This window comes from Lagenorhynchus albirostris, chromosome 1 (genome assembly GCF_949774975.1).
Source record: "Lagenorhynchus albirostris chromosome 1, mLagAlb1.1, whole genome shotgun sequence".
Classification (NCBI taxonomy): Eukaryota; Metazoa; Chordata; class Mammalia; order Artiodactyla; family Delphinidae; genus Lagenorhynchus; species Lagenorhynchus albirostris.
The window spans coordinates 66,955,387-66,981,321 of NC_083095.1; the positions used below are offsets into that span (position 1 = coordinate 66,955,387).

At 39.4% G+C, this 25,935-nt stretch overlaps 1 protein-coding gene and 1 pseudogene across 4 annotated transcripts in view; one reads left to right on the plus strand and one right to left on the minus strand.

The window, feature by feature from the left end:
- Window positions 1–1,807: 1,807 nt before the first annotated feature.
- Window positions 1,808–4,600, minus strand: LOC132530565 (ATM interactor-like; annotated as a pseudogene).
- Window positions 4,601–7,823: 3,223 nt separating this feature from the next.
- Window positions 7,824–25,935, plus strand: part of DTD2 (D-aminoacyl-tRNA deacylase 2) — a 30,042-nt gene continuing 11,930 nt past the window's right edge. For 2 of the 4 annotated variants that reach the window (XR_009543827.1, XM_060167829.1), the window contains exons 1-2: window positions 7,824–8,056; window positions 11,653–11,722. Coding sequence is in view for 3 of the 4 variants with exons in the window: in XM_060167829.1 (XP_060023812.1) it covers window positions 7,946–8,056; window positions 11,653–11,722 (181 nt within the window). In the remaining variant the exon portion in view is untranslated. Of the gene's footprint in view, window positions 8,057–11,652; window positions 11,723–15,693; window positions 17,375–25,935 lie in introns of those variants that run through there. The other 2 variants (XM_060167811.1, XM_060167821.1) reach the window with 2 other exon arrangements.

Sequence of the window (25,935 nt, forward strand, 5' to 3'; positions counted from 1 at the left end):
TGGGTAATCTTAGAGAAATTTACAGACTGCACTGATTTTTACTTGCTTAAAATTTGGCCAGCAATCAAGAACTCAGGATCTCCTAAATACAGAAAACCTCAAAAGCATACGTGACCACAGACCCATCTCAAAACATAGATGTTCTTGAATACTGAAGCAATCAGTCATCACCTTACTTCCTTTGAAGACTGGTATTGTCCTCTCTAAACAAAGCAACAAAATGCAGAATACCACATCTTAGATGGATCTATTCTATAATTGCTATCCTCAAGGCACAGATAGTATCCTTGCTGGACCAATGTGTTTCCTCATTCAAGGAAAAAATGAGAGGTGGATGAAAAGAAGATTCACTTTAAAATAGTTGTTGATTGCACTCTTGCCCTATCAAGCTTATGCAAAGTATTGAAATTTAGTGGAGAATTTCCTTTTCTCCTTATTTTATTTTTTTTAACAATTAGAGTGATAAAACTTGGACTCAGCTGGTGGGTGCTCTTTGAGGAGCAGCTCTGGAGCACCGCGCTGGCCTTTTGTAGGAAGTAGGGGGGACACTCATAGGACACACTCCAGTATGAGCATGATTCCACAGCCCAGTGTTTCCATAGTTGGGGCGACTTACTGTCACTTAGACTGAAACGATCGCTATTTACACTAAGTGCTTGCTGCTACTTCTTTAAGCAAGAATTTTACAGCAACACGTCTTGTGAGGAAAGTACTATACACTTACGCTGCTATCAGTAAGAGTTCACGTAGGGGAGGGATGGCATTGACTATATGAAAATTGTCCCAAAAGCCAAAGACAGGGGCTTCCCTGGTGGCGCAGTGGTTGAGAGTCCGCCTGCCGATGCAGGGGACACGGGTTCGTGCCCCGGTCCGGGAGGATCCCACATGCCACGGAGCGGCTGGGCCCGTGAGCCATGGCCGCTGAGCATGCGCGTCCGGAGCCTGTGCTCCGCAACGGGAGAGGCCACAACAGTGAGAGGCCCGCGTACTGCAAAAAAAAAAAAAAAAAAAAAAAAAAAAAAAAACTAAAGACAGCTGTAGTTTTCCTTTGTGTCTTCAAATAAGGAAAGAGTAAGATGTCAAAGCAGATGAAGCTGATGGTGTTTAAATCTGATGGTGCAGCATCAGACTTCTTTAGACATTATTAGGAAACAGGAATTTCTAACAAGCACTGGCAAAAGTATTTTAGGTGCAATTTAAGTAAGTCATATGTCAACTAAAATGTTTCAAAAATTTGAAAAGTTTGCACACTAGTCCTGGTGAGCTTGATTCAGCTAAATGGCGAGATGGGTTGTTTTTTTTTTTACGTTGTGCTGGGTCTTAGTTGCTGCACTTGGGGATTTTCTTTGTGGCACATGGGATCTTTGTCGTGGCACGTGGGATGTTTTAGTTGCGGCATGCATGCAGGGTCTATCTAGTTCCCTGACCAGGGATCGAACGCAGGTCCCCTGCATTGGGAGCACTGCGTCTTACCCACTGGACCACCAGGAAAGTCCCCTGCTAGATGGGTTTTAAAAGTGTGAAATACATTTTTTTTTTTTAAAGAAGGGACGTCTACACTGAAAGGGCAAATGTAGGCAACACAAAAAACAATCACTGTTTTAGATCAACATCTTACACTTTATAATACACTCATACATTTTTACACAAATTTCATGTTTATAAGTGCAAAAGGCAAAGAACCTCAAAGAATCGAAGTAACTGTATCATCAACTGCATTCAATAGAGTTAATACTGTTGTCCCCATTCTCCATCTTCTAAATCCAGAAGGGAACCGTAAATGCCATCCCCCATGTGAACTCCACTTTCAGAAGTTGGAGACTGGGTGTAGTTCTGCACACAACTGGGTTCCAACAGAGCTGAATTGAGTTTCCATTGTGTTCCAGGCCAAATCCGCCAGAAGAAAGTCATCCATTGCTGTCTGAGTTTCATTGCTGTTGAAGAATAAGCGCCCCAAAGTTTCAAAGCCAGAATTCATGGTCTGTGTTTCTGCACTGCTTAACTGAACTTTGCTTTCTAGAGCAGGTAGGTGTTTAGCAGCAGAGATTCTTTCAGTTTGGGTCGCTGTGTCAGATGAATCAATACTCATGGAAAAGCTGGAGTGTTTCAGAATACTTCCCAGAGGCAGATGAGGGCTACTGTCTAAAAAGAAGTTCAAGTCCCTCTGTGTCTGAGTGTCAAACATTTCAAGGCCTAAGAAGTTAGAATTTCCTCTACGACTGTAGGAATGGGCAGAGGTGTCTGCAAGTAAGAAGTCAGTTTTGGTCTCTATGTCCAGCGATTCCAAGACTGGCTCAGTGGTTATGGGGCTAAGTTCACTCTTTTTAGTTTGAGTCTGGATGTTTGAGGCCGAAAAGAACTCTTCAATATCAAAATCAACTGCAGGATTCTGGGTTGGGCCAGATGGGAACTGGGTGTCAGGTCCATTACTTGTGTCAGACGAAGACTACAATTGTCCAGTGTCTGACCAGGCAGATTACTTGACAAGATGTTTTCCAGATCACTTAATAAATCCCTGGTTCTGGTCCGATTATCTGTCATGTTCTGTGAAGAAAGTGTACTATTCTGTGTGCTGAATGAAGTTCATGATTGGTTCAGATTTCTCAATATCTTGATTTAAAGTTTTAGGGTGGTTCTGAGGTAACAAACCATGAGTTACAGTCTCTGCTACTAAGCTGCTGCTTATAATTTGTCTGTAGAAACATCATATGATGAATGAACACTCTCAAAAATGTCTCCACACATTACAGCTTGGTCTATCTGTACTCGATCAACTGTTGGACTTCGCATTCCACTGGTCTGAGTTTCTCTCAAAAGAGATCCCACCTGACGGGAAACTGGGATCTATAAATACATCAGTCTGAGCAGCTACAGATGAGATTACCTTAGAACTGGGCAAAACTTTTGAGTATGAACACTAATGGGAAGGGAAACTTGAGAACCAAATGTCAAATCAGTTTACGAACAAGGTGATACAGAGGAATCAGGGCTAGCCCACTGTGCAGACAGTAAAAAGTGTTGTGTGGTGTAAGACAGGTCTGCCTGTGCATTGATTGAAGAAATGCTGTTTTCTTGACATGTGTTCCCTAGTTCTTGTAAAGAGTTAGATGGACTTTTACCCAAGTTCACTTGAATGAGGGGGCTATGTTCTACTTTGGTGAGAATAGGACTGAGTTGACGCCCTGCATTCAATTTGTGCTTTTCCTGGAATTTCTTTTCTGTTCTTTCCGGAGGGGAAGGGCCGAAAAAGGACCATTCCAGGGCGCGGCGCTGGGCTTGCCACATTTGGGAGCGCTGCCTGAAGTTGGGCGCACAGCCCCCCGACGCCCTGCCGTTGGGCTGGTGGAGGCCGCAGCACTGCTAGGGTTGTATCAGTCCTCCTGTTTGCACTATTTCTTTTTGCGACCATGGCCCCGCCTTAAGTATTTCCAATTAAGAAACAAAACCTCAGGAAACCGAAACTTAACCAGCCGCTCTCGCTTCTGTAATTACGCCTGCTGACCCCCCCACCCCCGCAACCGTCCAACCAATCAGACGGCGACTAGTGTCTCTGTTTAAAAGTCAACCAATCGGCGACTAGTGTCTTTGTTTAAACGTCAACCAATCGGCGACTAGTGTCTCTGTTTAAAAGTCAACCAATCGGCGACTAGTGTCTTTGTTTAAACGTCAACCAATCGGCGACTAGTGTCTCTGTTTAAAAGTCAACCAATCGGCGACTAGTGTCTTTGTTTAAAAGTCAACCAATCGGCGACTATGTTTGTACCGGTCTATAAAAGAGCTGTACTAAACTCCGCCAGGACCTCTTAGCGTCACCGGCAACAAGTGCGCGGAGGTCCAGGTTCGAACCTGCAATAAATGACCCTTGCCGTTTGGCTTTGACTCTCGACTCTGGTGGTCTTGTGGAGGGGCCTCGCGACCTTGGGCATTTCATGAACACCTGTGCTAATTGGCTCAACAGCAACGGGATTTACAATTTTTGAAAGACGGAGGCTCTCGTTGAGAGAGCAAGCCTCTGAATCTAGGCCGAGGATCAGGGTTCCTATGGACAAGGGCAGTTAAGTGCACAGAACCGGAGGGACAGAGCCCTGATGATCGACACCCAACACTACAGGCTGGGCTGAGGAGTCTGCTGTAGGCACAAAGACAGGCACTTCAGGCTTTGGTAAAAGCAACTTCTGAGGATACCTTGGACGTGTTGGAAGAGTCTGCTTTCTGGCATTAGAGCTGCAAGAGTCTTCAAAAGAAGCCATTAGCTTTATTTCTGAAGTTTCTAGCTCTTGAGCATCTGGTGTTGGGGTTGATTGGTTGCTCAGTGATTCACTGGTCTTACTGGACAACCTCTGGTTGTGCAGGCACTTTTCCATTTTCCTTTTCTTACTAGATGGATCCCTGTGTTCTGCAGGGATCGCACGGCCAGTTCGGTAGATGTGGGACTGTAAATGCAGTCCTTCTGGCATAGGGACAGCCACATGTGCACTGGAAGGTATTGCCACAATCCTCTGGATGTCTTTTCAAGTCCTACTCAGTGCCATACGAATTGCTGCACTTAACTATGTTTGTGCTGCTTTTCTGCATGCATTTTCATAAAGTGCTGTTTTCTGAGAGAAAATTGAGAACTTGGTCTGTCAGGGCCTCTCGGGCATCCTTCAATCGGACAACAGCAGAACCTCAGGACAGTTTTCAAATCTCTTCCTATTGTTGGATTCTCTGTGCCATCCTGCTGGTGGTGGCTCTTGACCAGGTGCGTGCTGAGCACCAGGCTGTTGGGCAGGATCTTGCCGCCGCCGCGCGCCAGGCACAGGCTGTTGGTCCACACGGCCCGGGACAGCTCGCTCACCCACGGAGGGATGAGCTCCCCGGCCAGCTGCCTCTCAGTGGCCTTGGGGGAAGGGGACCCCATGGGCCCAAGGCGGCGGCAGCTCCCCTCGCAGCCTGGGCGCCCCAGGCCAGAGCCGCGGGCCCTGCCACCACCGTCTCAGAGGCCACCAGGTGCGCCATGTGTCTTGAAGCCCGAATTCACCTGGGTCTTTCACACCTGTTTCAGATACCCTGGTAGAAGAGTGACTATCTCTCATAGTAAATTGGTAAAGAGACTTCTGAATATAATCTAGTATACCCTGCTTGCACAAGGGAAAATGTGTTGATCATGCCTTATGTGAGAATTTCCACTCCATGTCACAGCAATATTTCTTACTACAAATGAATAAATTAGTATTCTGGTTCTATCCCAATTCATGTGCAATTTAGTTAGTATGAACTAATTTCTCAGAAACTGATCACCTCCCTAGGCACTGAGGAAAAACAAAACAAAAAAAAAAACCTCTCTAAGCTTTGAGGTAGGGGGCTAGATTTCTTCCAAGCCTTCCCTGAAATGAAACCTCTATCTCTTCCTGTTGCATATCTACTGATTAACATACCTCCAAGTAAAGCCTCGGGCAAGAGGTTTATTCTAGAGCTAAATCTTACGTAAAGCTCTGCTTAGTCCAAGAAACAGATTTCTTAGTCTATGAAACAGATTACGAAACAGTTCATTTTTCTTTCTTTTCCTCTTTACAATCAGGAAGCTTACTATCAGCTGCAAAGGATCTTTCAGAAGTGGTTCTCTGTTAAAATTTGGGGCAGCCAACTTGAATGAATTAAACAACTTAAAATAACTAAATTATTATACCGTCTCAGAGGGCCTAGAATGCTTTCATAACTAATGCACTAGCTGCATGGTCTCCTTTCAGCACTGTAGCTGTTTGAGAACTATTCTTGCCCAGACAGTGATTTCTTGTATACTCACAAGGCAAAGCTCTCTTATGTTCCAGTGAATCTTCTTCCTCTAGAGCCAACTTAATGTTGTGCTTTGCCTCTTACATCTAACTTGAAGGAAATTGTACAACATGCTCCACGTCAACATTACATGTGATGAACATAACTGTTTTATAACAAAAATTGAAGTTGTATATCTGTGAAAACTTTGCTACGTTATCATCTCAGCACTCCAGTCAAGAACCACTGTCTTGTCTATTTGTTTTCAATTTTCCACATTCCAACTGACATAATTCCATTTTCTTTACTCCTTATGCTTTATTTTTATTCACATTTCACTATTTTATTGCAGGTATGGCTGACCTTCTTAAATTCTTTGTGGAAGGAAACTAGATGTTCAAAAAAAATAAATAAAATACAGAAAGTAAATACTTTCTCTTTAGTGCCTACTCTCTACTGCCCTCTGCAGGTAGAAAGAAAGAATAAGATCCTCACTTAACAGGAAGATTTAAAGTAATTGGTGTTTTTTGAGAGGCTAACCATTACCAACCAGACTCCATCTACTAACAGGAAGGATTTCTCAATTTGCTAACGTCCCTTCACTGTGAAAAAATTTCTGTGAACCACAGACTATTTTCAAGAGAGTTCCCTATCTCCTACACCCATATACAAACGGACATGAAGTCCTCTCTTATTCTGGGTGAAGGCTAAGGGCCCTCTATGTCAAAGTTCCTTCAAGCCTGTAAAACTTGAGTCTGGGAGTGAAAGAGAAAAGAGACATAAAGGTGCAGACAATGCAATTTGTCTGTGCTCTGCAGACAAATGTCAACAAATGTAGGAACCCCTGCAATCCCTCAATGAGAGATAATGTGAGATTTTGCTTTCTGTTTTTACAAAAAGTGAAAGGCAGCCTGCAAGATAACCAGCAAACAGGCAGCTTCAATTCTGTGTAGAAAGGACTGTTCATTACACATAGATTATTTTCTTCAGCTACACTACTTTATATGGATAGCAACACTGTCAGTGATGTCATCTTCTGAAACAGAGACCAGGATGTATAGGCATATTGTGCCAACCGAGCCCAAATCAATGACCTGGGTAATGCAGTCAGGGTAACACTATTATTCCTCATCTAAACTCTCCAAGCCCATAGAAAAATAATGCTAATCTGATGCAGGTTCAAGGAATACATTATGTGGGAAAGAAAATCAAGCCCTTGTTTAATTTCATTTACATTCTACTATGTACTTACAGAAAACACCACAGAATTCAGTATCATTATGTGCATCAGACTATGCCATTTTATTTTTGAATTAGTAGCATGTTTAAAAATTTATTAAAATCAAACACTTTCTTGGATAAGAATATTTTTAGCAAGGATATTCTCTAAAAGATTGATCTCCAAATATGTATTCACATAGCCTACCAACACCTTTCCACAACTGAGAGAACAGAATGATTTATAGCATTCTTGATAGAGGAGGCAGCGTTGTTTTATTTGGGGTAAGGAGATTTTTTTGAAAGATTTATAGCTTTCAGTTCCACCTCCGCTTGTTTTGCGATTCAATTGACTCATTCTATTTACCTATCTTCACAATGGGCATAATATGGACTTAGCAGATTTAAAATTTTTCAACGTCTGTAAACTTAAGCTTTCTGAGCTGAAAAATGTCTCTTTACAAGGTATGCCGGGGGTTTTCCCTGCTGGCGCAGTGGTTGAGAGTCCGCCTGCCGATGCAGGAGACACGGGCTCGTGCCCCGGTCCGGGAAGACCCCACAGGCCCGTGAGTCATGGCCGCTGAGCATGCGCGTCCGGAGCCTGCGCGTCCGGAGACTGTGCTCCGTAACGGGAGAGGCCACAACAGTGAGAGGTCCGCGTACCGCATAAAAAAAAAGGTAGGTTGGGAAGAGAACCACTGGGTCTTTTCACTCGCTTAAAAGCATACACTGAGCGCCTTCTACCGAATTGCATGTAGGTTGGGGTAAGGGTTAGTACATACACGTCTTTTAAGACCGCACATCCGGGCCACCGATGAGCCAGTCAGAGGCCCCGCCCTTCTGGAGGCGGGGCCACGGGCGACCAGCACGTACCTCCGCTGCGTCGCGCCCCGTCCAATGCTCCCTGAGCGCCGGGGGCGGGCCTGTGCGGCGCGTGGCTGGAACCTGGGGAGTATCCGCGCGGGCTTGAGCCATGGCTGAAAGTGGCCGGCCACCTCAGGCCCGGGCCCTCCTGCAGCAGTGCCTGCACGCCCGGCTGCAAGTACACCCCGCCGAAGGGGACGCCGCGGCCCAGTGGGTGGAGGTAACGTCGGCTCCGCAGCTCCGGTTATCCTGTGGCGCGCAGGGGCGGTTCTCACCGCACTGTCTAGGCGATTTGTGCCCTCGCGTCTCCCTCCGAGCCGGTCGCGTGGCGCGTGGCACGTGCTGTGGGCGGGGCGGGACTCCCGGCCGGTCCGCCCAACGCTGCCCTCAGTGCCTACCTGTGGTCGCCTCTCTCCTCAGTCCTGCACCACCGGCCCTGGCCCTTTCTCCCTCGGACTTATTTTCCGAGAGGAAGAGGGTGTCCCCTGCTTGGCACCCCGGGAATTGGGAGCTTCCCCTCACCGTTTGCCTACCTGAGCTCTGTGGAGTTTAGACCTAGTAGCTCAGATCTCTTGCTTCAAAAGAGCAAAAAGCCTTGCCACGCCCTGCGCGATACTCGGGCTGCTGGTGAGTTGTCCTGATCTGGTTCGAGCTTCTACGTTAGATTTGTTGCAAGCGTTCAAGATCTGTTTTGACTTGTGCTCCGGATCCCGTCGAATTCCCTCTTAGGTTGACTGCAGCTAGGTGTTAGCACAGTCGTGAGATTGCCCATGAAGCAGTTCTTTTTTCAAGAAACTTTAAAAAACTTGACTTATTTCCCACCAGGAACAAAGATGACTACTTTTATAATAATGTTGCATTGTTATCGAACACATTTCCTCCAAAGAATTTTAAACATTTACACCAATATGATGTCCTTCTGCTTGAATATTTGCCTTTTTAAAAGAGCCTGCCCATATGCAAAATTCCATGCAAAAACAAAATTTTCTTTAAGGCCCCCGACTTATTTTTTGGAGTAAGTTGAAATGAAGGAAAAAAATGTGTAATAATGATAAATAAAACTGGTGGAGGTACTCAGAAACTTTAATGTAGGAGCATTTCATTCATTCATCTGCTGAATTCCGTCCCAAATCTAGCACTCCTTAACACAATCCTAGTTATTATTTTAAATACTACCCATGAACTATATGTGGGTGACTATTCTTAAATCACTATCTGTTACTCCCTTGTAATTTGGAAATATTTATAAGCATAAACAGGCCTATATTTTTGCCCTCGCTTTTTCTTTCTCAAAAATTCATTTCTTATTTCTTTTGTTATGGTCTCTTAAAAATTTCTCTTCCCTATTTTGAGATTTTATTATTTTTGCCATACTGTCCAAAGAATTGCCTATTTTTATACTTGCTTCATGGGACTATAAATCCCAAACTATTAATCATTTAGATTTCTTCCATGCTTCTTTATCCTTTTATATTCTTCATGTCACATCTCCTTGTGCAAAATCACGGATAGTTTATTGCAGCCTTCCAAACTATCAGTGTGTTTATTAACTTTGAAAGCTATTTTAAAGCTTTCTCTTCCACTCCCACACATGGCTAAATTAGTATGAAGAGCTGACGAGTAATTAGACAGAGTAAATTCTTTCCTCTTTCTCAAGCATCAGCTATTCTATTACTAAAAGTTCTAATTAAAAAAAAATTTTTAATTGTTTTTAAGTTTACTTTTTGATTTGAAGGTTACTTTGCGTGTTCTTGGTTTCATTCATTTAGACCTTTGCTGTCACAGGCTAATATTTTTCTTCCTGGAAGGTGAACATTTTTAACCTACAGTGAGAATTATGTGTACTTTCCTATATATTTGAAATGTTCTATTTATACCAAAAGAAGCTACAAGGAAGGTGATTCTGACTTGAGGAGGGGAATTTGTAGATCACAATTTAAGAGCTATTTTTGGAATAAACTAAAAGAAAATACCCTAATGAAGAGGTAGTGTGGTAAGTAGAAGGAAAGAACTAGTGTTTTTTTGTTTGTTTGTTTGTTTTTGGCCAAGCCATGCTGCATGTGGGATCTTAGTTCCCTGACCAGGGATCTAACCCCTGCAATGGAAGGGTGGAGTCTTAACCACTGGGCCACCAGAGAAGTCCCAACAGGTGTTCATTCCTGCAATTACTTAATTCTGACATTGCATGTGTCCAAATATGAGTATGCTTGAGAAATTTTGGCCTGTGCTGAAACAATCCCAGTGTAGAGAGCTGTGACAGTGGTGCAGATATCTGTATTATTCAACCTGCCACCTCCTTACTTATGGGTGTGCCCTGGAGGCACTTGTTTGTTCAAGAGCACAATTACACTTATAAAAGGTTACTTCTTATCCAGGTAAGTCAGGTGTGAGTGCAGAGCTGCATTTATGTTTATTTACAAGAGTATTTAGATAACACATAGAGCCTGTAATATACAGTAGAACTTAAATGCAATCAACAGAGTCCCTATCATGTACAAAACAGTCTGTAAAGTGCTTTGGGAGTTAAGATGTAAAATAAATTGTGTTTCAGTCCTTAAATTTCTTTTTACATAGTCACTTAATACGCACTTGTATCGCTCTTACTATGAACCAGGCACTGTTCTAAGCACTTTACAGATATTAACTCAATCTTTGTGATAGCTGTTGGACTCAGAAGGTTAATCTACAAAATAAAAAATTTAATGATTCACTCTGCAGCAAAATCAAAGTCATTTGTCAAGTGTCTCTTTTCCGTATAGTCTCTGTCCTACAAGAGCTAATAAAGAACTATCCAAGTCATTGTATAAAATAAATAAGCTTACATTCCTGATAACAGAAAACCTCTTGATGTAGAACTTAATATGAATGCAGTTTCCAAGGTTTAATCACTGTGTATTTAATGTATTAACAAAAATAACAAAAAATAATTGGACAGCAGTTTCTTGGAGTTTATTGAAATAGAATCAGACCCTTATTTTCATTATCTATAAGTAAATGGATTAGGAGGAACAAAGAATGATGATGTCAAAAAACATATCAGTTACAGTGTTGTTTATACATCAGCCATATCTGATATAATGTGAATTCATTTGGTGTTGAATAAATGGGCCCCTGCAAACTAAATATTTATGTCTGTCAGCCATACTTAGGAAGAGGCTAGTTCATAGTACTAATGATTTTGATCAGAAGTACATGTTTGGGGACTTCCCTGGTGACGCAGCGGTTAAGAATCCGCCTGCCAATGCAGGGGACACAGGTTTGAGCCCCGGTCTGGGAAGATCCCACATGCCACGGAGCAACTAAGCCCATGCGCCACAAGTACTGAGCCTGCTCTCTAGAGCCTGCGAGCCACAACTGTTGAGCCCACGTGCCACAACTACTGCAGCCCACACGCCTAGAGCCCGTGCTTCACAACGAGAAGCCACCGCAATGAGAAGCCCGCACACCGCAACGAAGAGTAGCTCCCACTCACTGCAACTGGAGAAAGCCCACATGCAGCAACGAAGACCCAACGCAGCCAAAAATAAATAAATTAATTTTAAAAAAAAAAGAAGTAAATGTTTGAAGGTATAACTTGGGGTCTTTACTGCTCTTGGCTGTATTTTAAACTTAATTTTTGAAAAATGATAACTGAGGTGACTGAATATTGAAAAAGATTTTATTTTCTCACATATTTAAGAAATTAAATCTATTATCAAAAGTTATTCCTCTTCTTTTGCATTTAACCTTTTATCTATAAAAGTTGTGAAATTTTATTCATTTACCTCTGTATATAGAAGCTTCTTTCTAATCTGAATTTATTGTGGTTTCTCATAGGTCCAGAGAGGATTAGTGATCTACCTGTGCTTTTTCAAGGGAGCTGATAAAGAGCTTCTTCCCAAAATGGGTATGTGTTTGATGTTTCTTTTTTAAGAGTGAGAGTGACTAGCAATAGATAGATGAATCAGAAGGGAAAAAAGCACAATCTTAAATTGTACTGTTATGTAAGTTATAAATGACTTAACTCTGTGTACTGTTGTTGACTTTAGCTGTTTGCCTTTTCCAAAGCTTAATGTAAGCAAGTGTGGTAGAATTCTTTTAAAATATCTGCAGCATTTCAGATCGTTTATAGATTGGTTTAGAAGAGTGTACACACACACAGACAACACACTGAGATTCAGCCAAGGATACAGAAACTTGTTGGAAGCAGGGTGGCCACATAGGGAGAAATAGATGCTGCATTTCTTAATATAGTCTCCTTATCTCTCAGAGTCCCTAACAGGGGCATAGAGGTGACACTGTATGTACAACATGTGGTTCCCATCAAATATGTGAAGATCAGGCTTATATCATTATTATAAAAGAGTTTACATTAACCATTTATGCACTTCTTTGTAGGAAATGTGTATAAAGATGATTATTAAACCAAGCTCAGTGTCATCACAGCCACACCTCCTCTGCGGGCAGAGAAAGAGTCAGTGTTCAGGTATCTCTGAACAATAATGTACCTGCCTGCAGCTTTCCAGTGTCCTCGATATTCTATATCACTGCACATTCCTTGTGATAATTACATAGGTTCAGATATACCAAATCAAATTATATACTATCTCAAGACAGTATTTGATAGAATAATTATGTACAAAAAAAGAAGCCTGAAATAGTCAAGCTGTCCCTAAGGTTGGGGACAGGTTATATTCTCTCCATTAGTAAAGGCAGTACCCATTAGTTGGATTAATAAATATAAATTATATAGATGGGTAGTTGAAGCAGGCGGAAGTTAACCTAGAAGAGCTTTAAGTAGTGGAACTCAAGCGTAAATAGCCCAGTGAGGAACAGCTTGGACAAAGGGCTAAAGCTTCTAGAGGGGATTTTATGCTGAGACATCAAACATGTTTAACAACTTTGTCAGAGGATGAAAACTAGACTTGAGAAGGGACTGCAGTAGGTGAGGATGGAAAGCAAGTAACTGTAATAATTTGACCTACTAGAGAATGGACTTGAGGAAATGGGGAGGGGGAAGGGTAAGCTGTGACAAAGCGAGAGAGTGGCATGGACATATATACACTACCAAACGTAAAATAGATAGCTAGTGGGAAGCAGCCGCATAGCACAGGGAGATCAGCTTGGTGCTTTGTGACCACCTAGAGGGGTGGGATAGGGAGGGTGGGAGGGAGGGAGACACAAGAGGGAAGAGATATGGGAACATATGTATATGTATAACTGATTCACTTTGTTATAAAGCAGAAACTAACACATGATTGTAAAGCAATTACACTCCAATAAAGATGTAAAAAAAAAAATGAAATTTGAACCTGAAGGATAATAGGGAGCTTTAAAGGGTTTAAAGAGAAAATGAAATGAGGTCTCCTGTTACAGAGGGTTATTGCCAGGACTTAATGCTTGGATATTGGACATTCTGTCTGTTTTTGCCTTGAATTAAAGCTTTCTTGACCATGAAAGCTATATAGTAGAAATCTTCAAAAACAGGAAGAGCATTTTTGGCCAAATTGTGGCCAAATAAAAACACTGAGGAAGTCCACTTTAACTCTTCTAGTGGATAGTCTAACACAAAGCTTTTATATATCATGATTCTCAGTAAAGAGCTGTGACTCTAAGAATCACATTCTACTGGTGTGAGTTGTAAGCAAAATAAGTCCATCTATTATTGATAGTAGTAGCTTGTACTTCCCTCTGTTCCAGGAGGCAAAGTAAGCCAGTGTGATGGGATTCTCTTAAACCTGACCTCATACTTATTACATGCATTCAGATCTTTCCAATCAAATCATGTAGCCCTTGGGAACATAACAGCCAGTTATACCCATAAAGTCTGAAATAGCATGGCTAATGTATAGATGTGCAGAATCTTCCTCAATTCATCTTCAGTATAATTGGACAGAGATCCAGGGCCCTGTCAAAACTTAACTTCCCATATACATCATTAGAGATATTTGATCGACAACCTGTCTTAGAATCTTTGAGTTTCCAAGATGCCATTAATTCATTGTCTCATTTTAATTCTACTTACTGACATTTGTATTTGTATTATATTTACTTCTACATACTGATATTTGTATACCAACAGCATTAATTGAATTCTCAGTTAGATCCAGTAGAGGGAAGTGTATAATAAATTATACTTACCTCTCTGGCCTGTTATTTCAAAACTGCCTCCTTAGTCTGTCACTAGCCTGAGGCCTGGATAGCTGGATAGTGATTTACGTGGAATGAAATGCTCCAGAGAATTATAGTTTTCTTAGAAGCAATCAATAGGACTGCAGGCTATATAGCAAAGTCCTATTTGTAATAGAGAAAAATAGAGTTATTTATTTATTTTTGGTTGTGTTGGGTCTTCATTGCTACGCACGGGCTTTCTCTAATTGTGGCGAGCGGAGGCTACTCTTCGTTGCGGTGCGCAGGCTTCTCGCTGCAGTGGCTTCTCTTGTTGCAGATGTTCTAGGCGTGTGGGCTTCAGTAGTTGCAAAACGTGGGCTCAGTAGTTGTGATTCGTGGGCTCTAGAGCAGAGGCTCAGTAGTTGTGGCGCTCAGGCTTAGTTGCTCTGTGGCATGTGGGATCTTCCCAGACCAGGGATCGAACCCATGTCCCTTGCATTGGCAGGCGGATTCTTAAGCGCTGCGCCACCAGGGAAGTCCCTAGAGGTATTTTAAAATAGGCATTAGTTAAATGAAAACTGATAGTGCTAAATGCAGAGCTTAGGAATTCATTTGGGTGTTCACCTTAGCAGGTTTTCACCAGGTTAATTCCTTGATTTGTAGAGTGGGGCCACTGTACTGAATCCTTGCTAATATTTACTACAGGCTCTCTAATAGTTGAAACCATTGACTACCCCACCAGAAAGCATACCTTTTCAAGCCTGATTATTCACACAGGAGTGTGAGGTTTCAATAGTTCTTTTACTGTTTGTGTCCTCTCAGGACTATTCTTTACAAGCAGAAGTTATTTATACCCTTTATAGAGGTAGGAAGACCCTAAGGGTGTTTATATTAGGCATTTCTTTTGCTTATTGTTTTGAAAATGGCTAATGTTGAAATGTAAAGATTTTCTAAGTTTAGATTTTTTAGCTACACATGGATATTTATGGTTATTTTGACACTTCTTATTAGCTATGAGTATACTTGCATAAGTGCCATAAAAATAATAATACAATATTTTCCTGTATGTATATGAAGATAATGCCAGTAACTCTATACCTTTGGATTTACTTTCCCAGTTGACAGTGAATTTCTGATGAGTCTTGCTTTCACCTTTATCCTTCTCACACTGGTGATGTTTGTAAAATAATTAGTCTTTGTTAATAATGTCTTCGAGGTTATAAAACTGCAAGATCAACTAGTTTATAACAGGATTGAACCTGGAACCTTTGTCTCAGCTTAGAATTCTAGGCAACTAAGTTTAAAATAATAAAGGCACTAAGGTTTTTATTTAATGTTCTTTGTTATAAAGTAGAATAAGTGTGTGGAGGATCTGTCATGTTTTTTTTCCAGTGGGATTTGTTTTGAAATATAAAAAGGAACAAAAAGGCAAAATCTTTTCATGTATCCCCCAGGGCAACAATATCTTGAAGTTCCAGTATACAGTTAATTCTTTAGTCCTTTCTGGATTATCTTATTGTTAGGAGATCCTAACTGCCAAGTCAGATTTAAAACATCATGCCATTTTCTGCATGAAATCTTCCTTGTTTTTCATGCTTAGATCATTTAGCTTACTGAAGCAGCTTTTAAAATCTAAATAGAAACTTTGGGTTAAAAGCATGAGCTGACAAACTGGATTTTAAACATGAGGTTTGCTGACTAGAAGATCGTTGGTTTTCTTCATGTTTGTTTTCTACCTCAAAATGTTCTCCTTTCTTCCCTACCCAGTTAATACACTGTTAAATGTGAAATTAAGTGAAACAGAAAATGGCAAGCGTGTCTCTGTATTGGATCTACCTGGCAACATTCTTATCATCCCTCAAGCCACCCTTGGGGGGAGAGTAAAAGGAAGAAGCATGCAGTATCACTCTAACTCTGGAAAAGAAGAGGGGTTAGAACTTTATTCCCAATTTGTGACTCTCTGTAAAAAAGAATTAGCTGCTAACAGCAAGTGTGCTGAAGCTGGGGTTGTGGTGGAACATGGCACTTACGGCAACAGGCAGGTGTTAAAGCTCGATACCGATGGACCATACACACACCTAATTGAGTTTTGAAAAATTAAAAGTTTCTACAGTTGTAATTAGATTCTCTTCCCCTTCTGCTTGAGTATACTAATCTGCAGCATTTTTAGACAAGAAAATCCTGGGTCCCATCCATACCTCTGCAGCCTGCTACTTGGAGGACCTCGCCACGTCACCTAAACTCTGGATCTCAGTCACCTTCCATCCTGCTTTCCCCTAAACTCACACTCAAAATTTTGAAAAATGCCTTGTATTCGCTTTATGGTCATTGATAAGAACATGGAAATGTTTTTAGAGAGCTGTATTTAAGCATTTTGCAAGTAAGCATTTTGTGCAATCAAGAAAAATATGTTTCTTATACCCTCAAATGTATGTAATATGTAGTAAAAATCACTATTTGTGTTACGATTATAATTTTGTCAATTTTGTTTTAGTATTTCAGATTTCCATATTTTGAATGAAAGAATATGCAATTTACTATTCCTTCTAATAATATCTATGAAAATATAATACAGAAATGTTATTGTACATTTTAATATTATTTTCCAAGGACATCCAAGTGCTTTAAATTATTTTAAGAATCTTTAGTTGATATAGCAATAAGGTATGGGGGACTAAAAGTTGTTTTTATTTAATATACTAATGGCTTAATATTCTGTTTCTCAGCTTTTTACCAAAACAATGTGTGTTGCATTTTCTGTCTTTGGTTTTTAAAAGTTACTGTTTCATTAAATTAATGTTCATAAATTTTTTTAGGAAGTTCCTTTCTTGTTGGTTTAGATTGCTATAAAAGGAATAAAAGGAATAAAAAGGGAGGCTTTCTACTGGAATGATTTGAAAACAAGTTGACTTGTTCATTTCCATTTTATCGACTTAATGATTTGGAGCCAGTATCATTTTTTCTATTAGTGTATTTTTGTGTCCTCCCCCCACCCCAAAATTCATATGTTGAAGTCCTCCAATGTGATGGTATTTGCACATGGGGCCTTTGGAAGGTAATCAGGGTTGATAGCGCATGAGAGTGGGGCCCTTATGTTGGGATTAGTGTCCTCATAAGAAGAAACACCAGAGAGCTTGCTCACCCTTTTTCTGCCCACCATGTGAGAATGCAGTGAGAAGGGAGCCATTTACAAGCCAGGAAGAGAACCCTTACCAGAAACCGTGCTGGCACCCTGATCTTGAACTTCTAGCCTCCAGAGCTGTAAGAAAATAAATTTCTGTTGTTTAAGCCACCATAAGTCTATGGTATTTTGTTCTAACAGCCCAAGCTAAGACAGTCACATAAGATAAACATCTAAGAAGGTAGACTTTTCAAAGCCAAGAGAGGAAGATATACAAGAAATTGAAAGAATAAATGAATCAATAAAAGGTAATGTTCATTTTTTACACACTCATTTGACTTGATTTAATATTTTAAAGAGTGAAAATGAAATAGTGTTTCTAGTTATCAAAAAGATGAAAACAATGACTTGAAGAAACATCTTAAGTAGCTGTTGAAAATTCTTTGTGTCTTATAATTTCTTTAGGTTTATGTTCCTAAGATACTTAAAGTTTCTGTTATCACAAAAAGTCCTATTTTCTCTATATCCTTCCTGTACTATTCTATTTTGGAACTTAAGGATCAATAACTGACTTGGTAGTGAGCTCATTTGTCCTTAACTTTTGCTTTATTGATTCGCAATACACTTATTGAAATGTAATAAACTATTCATAAACTTTCAAACTCCAATTTTCTCAGAGCTTCTCCGAGGAGGTTTATATGTCTTTCAAAAAGATTATGTGTTACCTATTTTAAATCATTTTGATGTGTGTGGGTGAAATGCTGACTCACAGCCCTAGATTGCTATTTTATAGTTCAGGCAATTCTCCTTAAGAAGAAATTTGCTTGTGGTACTTGTGGAGAATAGAAATTTCAACTACATGAAGAGTTATTAAACAGAAGATGACAGCCAAGTTTGTTTCATTTCCAAGGAGGCTAGAACAAGAGGAAAAAGGCAAGAGAAATAGTAGATAGGAAAATAACTACACCTTGGCTTTCTGTAGCTCTCCTGGCCCAAGATGCTCAAAGAACATTCAACAGATACCTAATTTTATCTTCACAGTATATAATGACAATAATGCTGTGGAAAGTAAGAAAATGCTTAAATAATTTTCCCAAGATCACACATTAGGGAGCAATAATTTCTATCCCCCTGACTTCTCTTGTAGTGAGAGTTAAAATTGATCTTCATAAAGGCTTAGCATCTCCCAGTGTGGATCACTTGAGAAAAAACAGCCAATAAATTGTTTTATGTACTAAATTAGGTGGTGGTAGGGTTACACCTAATTTGGGTGCCTTCTGCCTTTGTTTTTCAAAGATTCTAGAATGTTTAAATTAGAGTATCATTTCTTTCTTTTAATGGAAGTATAGTTGATTTACAATGTTGTGTTAGTTTCAGGTGTACAGCAAAGTGATTCAGTATATATATATATATATATATATATATATATACTTTTTCAGATTCTTTTCCCTTTATAGGTTATTACAAAATATTGAGTATAGTTTCCTGTGCTATACAGTAGGACCTTGTTGTTTGTGTATTTTATATATAGTAGTGTGTATCTATTAATCTCAAATTCCTAATTTATCCCTCCCTCCCCTTTCCCCTTTGGTAACCATAAATTTGTTTTCTATGTGAGTCTGTTTCTGTTTTGTAAATAAGTTCATTTGTATCATTTTTTTAGATAACATAAGTGATATATGATATTTGTCTTTCTCTGTCTGAATTACTGCACTTAGAATATCATTCCTGAATACTATTTTATCTGTCCATTTGGCAAACTTCATGGATTCAATTATATAAAATACTGTGTATAAGACATGGACTACCAATGAGTATGAATTTATCTTGGATATACTCATACTAGGTAAATCAAACACTTTTACATTTCTTCATTCAAGTCAAAAGAAGGCATTGACATTTATGAATAATATCTGTATTAATGATTTATTGACTCCATAATGAAAGACCTAAGCTTATCAGATATAAGGATCAAATACTATAGAATCCTATGCCACTTGTTTTGGAGGATAACTCACATTGGTGTTAGAATGATGACATGTCAAACTTGTATTATCTATGATTAACATTGCAGAGGACCTGATTTGTTACATTATAGTTATTTCTTAAAAACTCACATGATAGTGAAACTAGTATTTCTAGAAGTGCTTTATCTATTAATTTATTGAAGTAAGACTACTTTCTGAAAGGGAAGAACTATTAGAAAACGAACTTTCATTCTGAAGCCACACTTTGATGATGACTTTAAATGTCTGTTTATTTTGATAGTCTAATTATTCTCCCTTCTCCTATTTCTCCTACATCTAATCCTTTTTTGAAGACCATCTCCAAGGTAATGTTTCTAGAAAATTCCTTTCTGTATGATATTCCACTGTTTAGAAACTTTTATAACTATTTTTTATCTACAGGACAAAGTCTAAACTTCTGAGGTTGGCATGAAGGTTCTCCTTACTCGTTAGGAGTGAATGAAATGAAGGGAGAAATGCAGAGGACCAAAGTCAGAATCCTGAGAAAACATAAAGAAAAGGCAACATATGAGAGGCCACAGGATAGTATAGAGATCAAAGAGGCAGAGAGAACCAGAAAATGTATTGTTAACAAGATAGTTTTCAAGGTTTAAACAGTCAGTGCCAAATACTGAAGAAAAATGGGACAACACAAAGACTGAGGATAGACCTCTGGGCCTAGCAGTTAGGTGTTTTCAAACTTATGGAAAATTGGCATAAAATTTGCAAGAGTTACTACAATTAGGAAAAGATTCTTAATCTTTTGTCTTCAGGTGGAGTGTCTCAAAGTATGCCACTGGACCACCTGTACAGGAATCACCTGGGGAGACTAACTTTTTACGAAATGCAATTTTCTGGGACCATCCTAAATCTATTGAATTAGAATCTCAGGAGTTAAAATCTATCTAGTCACCTATCTCCCCCAGGTGATTCTTGTATATACTGGAATCTCAGAACCACTGTTATTCGAATGAAGCCCAGACTTCTAAAGCTGATATTACAGTTTCATAATCTGGCTCCAGCTTGACTTTCTAACCTTTTCTCCCTCTACTCCCCAGTAGAAATTCTCCAGGATAGCTCTTTTTATACCCTTCCTAGATCACGCTCACTCTTCTTCAGAAGACAAGCAGAGTTGTCTTCTGCTCTCCTCTAAATCCATCATTCAATATCTAGCTCAAGTCAATCTCTTCTGACCCCACAGTAATTTCTCCTGCTTCTACCCGCCTGGGCATTATGGTTGTCCCACTCTTGACACTTGGAATGTGTCTTATGAGATTGAGTACTTCACCTTTTTTTTTTTATGCTTATATGTCCTAACTACAAGAATATAAACAATATTGGGCAGAGACAATATGACAGTGAGCACACATAGTATAATATTTTTCTTTAAATCTCCACAGTACTTCCATAGCACCATGTTGTCCATGCTCAATAATTCATAGTAAATGTTACCTGAATTAACATGGAGATTCGTCAGTGGCTAGAATACTCTTGATTTTGGTTCGGTTTTACCAGTATTTCACACATAGATTTCTTTGTCATTAAGAAATAAAGAGGTTGGAATGTGCAGGAAGCAAGTTTAATACCACTACCCCTTTCTTTAATACAATAGATAACACCAGAAAAGTTAAAAGACAAACTAAAACAGGTTTTTGAGATTCAACATAAATGTGGACATTGCTATTTCTACTTTGTTAGTTTATTACATCAGTGTGTTAAAGAGAAAAGCCACAGGCCCAAAATGGTGTCACTTGTGCTAAAGCCCATGATACCAAACCTAGATTTAAGATCTAACCTAATTGCAGTTTTAACCTTCACCAGAAATGTAGTGTTGTTTTTTTTTTTACTGAAGTATGGTTGACTTACAATGTTGTGAAATTGTAGCACAATTGTAGCAGTTAATTTCTGCTGTACAGCAAAGTGATTCAGTTATATATATTTTTTTCCATTATGGTTTATCATAGGATATTGAGTATAATTCTCTGTGCTATACAGTAGGACCTTGTTGTTTATCCATTCTGTATATAATAGCTTACATCTGCTAATCCCAACCTCCTACTCCATCCCTCCCCCAACCCCCTCCCCCTTGGCAACTACAAGACTGTTCTCTATGTCCATGAGTCTGTTCTTGTTTCATAGATAGGTTCATTTGTGTCATATTTTAGATTCCACATATAAGTGATATCATATGGTATTTGTCTTTCTCTTTCTGACTTACTTCACTTAGTATAATAATCTCTAGTTGCATCCATGTTGCTATAAATGGTACTATTTCATTCTTCATTATGGCTGAGTAGTATTCCATTGTATAAATGTACCACATCTTCTTTATCCATTCATCTGTCAATGGACATTTAGGTTTTTTCCATGTCTTGGCGATTGTGAATAGTGCTGCTATGAACATAGGGGTGCATGTATCTTTTTGGATTAGAGTTTTGTCTGGATATATGCCCAGGAGTGGAATTGCTGAATCATATGATAATTCTATTTTTAGTTTTCTGAGTAACCTCCATACTGTTTTCCATAGTGGCTGTACCAACTTACATTCCTACCAACAGTGTAGGAGGGTTCCCTCAGAAATGTAGTCTTAACCAGTCTGGAATTTTTTGGTCAGCACCAATTCGGTAATCTGCCACGTGGGCCCTCTCCAGCCTCCAGAAGAAGAAGCCATCTATATAATAAAACCCTTGCCTTTCCCTTCACCCTTTCCCCCTACAAAGATGTTCTGGCCTAAAAATAGTCCTTTCTTTTCTTTTGCTAATAGCTACTTTGCCCCACCCTTATTCCTATAAAATCCTTCCATTTTGTACAACCCCTCACAGCACCTGAAAAGTTGCTAGATGGGATGTTGCCTGATTCGTGAATTTCCTAATAGAGTCAATTATATCTTCAATTTACTCAGTTGGATTTTGTTTATTTCAACAAGGGTGGTCACTTTACATTTTCTTAAGGCTTACTCTATATTATCTTTTTAATATAGTATAACTGTATTTATGTACCTAAGAAAGATTACAAGAAGCAAGCCATTCTTAAAACACAGAAGGAAAAAAAAACAAATTTCATATAAGAAAACCTGTATTTGAGTCCTTTTTAAAATAAACTTTTTGTGAATCAAATATAAAAGTATTTTATTCATAAATATTAATTTTGGTACAAGCTTTAAGACCCTCTATATTTAATTACAAAATAAAGCAGTTCTGTGGAATGCATCACAAATAGCCAACTTCATGATAAATTTTATCCTACTTCTTTTTACTGGACTTTTCCATATGAATGAATTTTTTGCACTGTGTTAGCTAGCATTTTTCTCTTAAGAAGCTTAATAAAATTTCACCTATTACATCAGCTTTTTTTCTGAATGTGAAAAGAAAAATTTATGTAGAGAATGCACCACACCGTATGTAAACAGTATCTGGGAACCATTAGCTAATACTATTATAAACAGTTGGGGTTGGGAAAGTAATTGTGGACATTTTTTTTTTGAGGGGGAGATATGGAGTCTTTTTAAGGCATGTCGGACTAGACTAGCAAAAATGCCATCCTTGACTCCAGCTTTGAGATATTGTTTACTTAGCTTTATACTAACATAAATAAACTAAGACACACTTTCTACTCCAGGCATTCTTTTAATTTACTTTGCAGCCCCAAGGTAAGTTTCTTTAATGAAGTAGATATGATCATCACAGTTTCATTTTCTCAGTGCCTGAATTATTTTATACCCTGATTACATTCAGGTAGTCTTCGTGGCTTTGATTTCTTTTCATCATATGCATACTTGCCTTTTTTAAGGCAGGTGTTGAAAATGTTCTAACATTTTCTTAATACTGCGTCATGGATAGTTGCTCTCCACTTGAAAGTTATAATCCTCAGAATCTGCAGGTCAGCAGTGGAGCTGGGAGCTGTGTGAAATACAAATTGTTCAAGATATGACGCTTAACCCCAAGGAATTTACCATCTAGTAGGGGACATGATAGACACAGAAATGAACTAGGTACTGTGTGATCAGTGATATCTGGACAATGCTATCTCTGAGCTATAGAATAGCAGCAGAGGGAGAAGATACTTCTGGCTAGAGTGGTGAATCCCTGTGTTAAAACAGGCATGGCAACTTGAGCCATCCCTTGTAGAATGGGTAGCATGTTTATAGGCACGAGGTGTGGGGGAGGGCACTTCAAACTTTCTGGACTGATAGACAATAAGGTGCCATTGAAGGCTTTTAGAGAGAATAATGACATAATGAAGACTGTTTTTAAGAGGAGAGACCTGACAGTGGTACATAAGGATTACAGAGAGAAGGAAATTTTGTGACAGGAAGACAGATTTTTGTTTTTATTTTTTTGAGTAGTGCAGACATAAAGGGATTTGGTCTCACTTATAGTAGTGGCTGTGAAGATGGAAATAAACGTAATTGGAGATATTGAAAGGTGTTTTGAAGAACAATACACTTCAGGACAGCTGATTAGCTGTGGTGGAGCTAAAGGGAGGAATCAAAAATCACTCTTAAGATTTCATGTATGGGTTACTGAGGAAGATGAATTCAGATTTTAATACATTGAGTTTGAGGCACCTAAAGTAGAAACGTCTACCAGATTTGTTACTCAGGGCAGAGAGAGTATAGATGTGAGAGTCTTGTTTATAACAGTGATAGTTGAAACCCTAGAAATAGACGAGATTTAATCATTCCAATATTACTGAGAGCCTACTCAGGTAAGTATAAGAGGCACACTAAAAATGAAAAGGCAGTTTCCTCAGGAGATTACAAAATAACTGGTGTGTTAAGATAGTTAACTGGAACACAGAGAAACTAGAGGTGCCAAAAGAGAGGTAAAAACAGTACTATGGAAATTTGGAGACGGAAGAGATTTCATCTAGTTGGGGAAGCGCTGGCATTTCAGTATAATTTTGAAGATGAGATCTGCGAGAGATGATGTAGAGAACAACAAAGGATTTGAGGTCCAACCAAATTTATAGTAACAGAAGGAAGAGGAAAATTGACAAAGGAAAGAAATGTCAGACAGGTAGGTGGAAAAAGTGGGAGAAGTGGAAACACCAGTGTCTTGGAGTTAAGGTTTCAAGAATTGGGGAAGTGGGTCCAAACATAGAGAAGTTGAAATTATTGCATAGTTAACACCCACATATCCACCACCTAGATTCTACAATAGGCATCTTGCTATATTTGCTTTACTACCTATCTATCCATCTGTCCATTCCAAGAAGAGGTTATTTTGTTTGCCAAGGGTTTTTAATTTATTCCTCTTCTTTTCTCCCCTTTTGCCTCTGCTGGTTAGCTTCTCCTCTCAGAGGCCCAGGGTTTTGTTTTTTGGGTTTTTTTAATTAATTTATTTATTTTTGGCTGCGTTGGGTCTTTGTTCCTCCGCTCAGGCTTTCTCTGGTTGTGGTGAGCAGGGCCTACTCTTCGTTGTGGTGCGCAGGCTTCTCATTGTGGTGGCTTCCCTTGTTGTGGAGCACAGGCTCAGTAGTTGTGGCGCATGGGCTTAGTTGCTCCGCAGCATGTGGGATCTTCCCGGACCAGGGCTTGAACCCTTGTCCCCTGCATTGGCAGGTGGATTCTTAGCCACTGTGCCACCAGGGAAGTCCGAGGCCAAGGTTGTGTGTGAGCCTGCTGCATTTCACTGATATGCCCAGATTTACTATACTTACATTATAGGAAAGCCTCTCTACTCCGTGTGCCTTTGTCTTTAAAGGTCCCAAATGGTAAAAAAAAAAAAAAAAAAAAAAAGGTCCCAAATGGTGACCCATGGGAGAAATAACTTTTCCACCTTTTCAGTTAGGTTAGTTAACTATCCCTGGAAGTCTGCACCTGGGACTAGAAAAGAGCCTATTTCTAAATGACCCATGATTTGCTGAACTTTCTAGTAGTTTACCAAAGTATGGTCTGAGAATCTCCCTAATCAGAATTACTAGGAAAACTTGTCAAAAATGCAAATTCCTATGTCTCACCTTGGACTTACTGAATCAGAATTTCTGAGAAAAGGCCTGGAAACTGCATTTTAAGCCACTTTTCCCCACCTGTGGCTCTTATACAGACTAGCATCTGAGAACTAATTGTATAATCTTTGTGGTGATATCTCTGAACTAAGAGTCAAGAGGCTTCTGTTGAAGTCTTGGCTTTCCCATGGACTGTGTGTGTTACACTAGCCTAGGGTAACTCAATCCCATCACGACTCATCATAAGGGAGGAGATTGCACTTGACAAATTCTGAAATTCCTCTCAGCTCTACCATTTTGTGGAACTCTGAAAACTGAATTCTGTAAATCAGGAGTTGGTTAAACTTTAATCAGATGAACTGAAAAAAAAAAGTGTGTTACTCATCAAAATAACTAAATTCTTCTTACATCTTATGAGTTTTCATTTGTTTTTTAAAAGCTGGACCATAGAATGGGCTTCAGGCATTTCACTCAGCCCTTTGCCATTTCATAGTTCTGTGTTTCCGTGGTGATTCCAGTGTTCATAGCGGTTACCACTCTGCATTCCTTTTACATTGTTGGTAATATCCTTTTCTTCTTCTTCTCCTCCCTATAAAAAAAGTGACTTAAAAAAAAAAGTGACTTATTTTCTCAGGGTTCTGAGTTGGCAGAAGTTACTGCAAGTTTTAAAGCTATATTTACCAGTGAAAGAGAAAAGTGTCTGATTGTCTTAAGCAATGATTAAATTTTGTGCCGTCAGTCACCTTGGTGTTGGGTAGTGTTTTTTTTTTTCCATTATAAATCTGGGCCTAATTTTAATTTCAAGATGATTTCAGAATATTATTTTAAATGTTACTCAGTGTTCTTGCTATTATCTCATAAGTGATAATGATGAGTGTCCATATGCTCCAAAGTGATTTTTTTTTAATCTTTTCCTTTTTGGTGGTGGTGTAG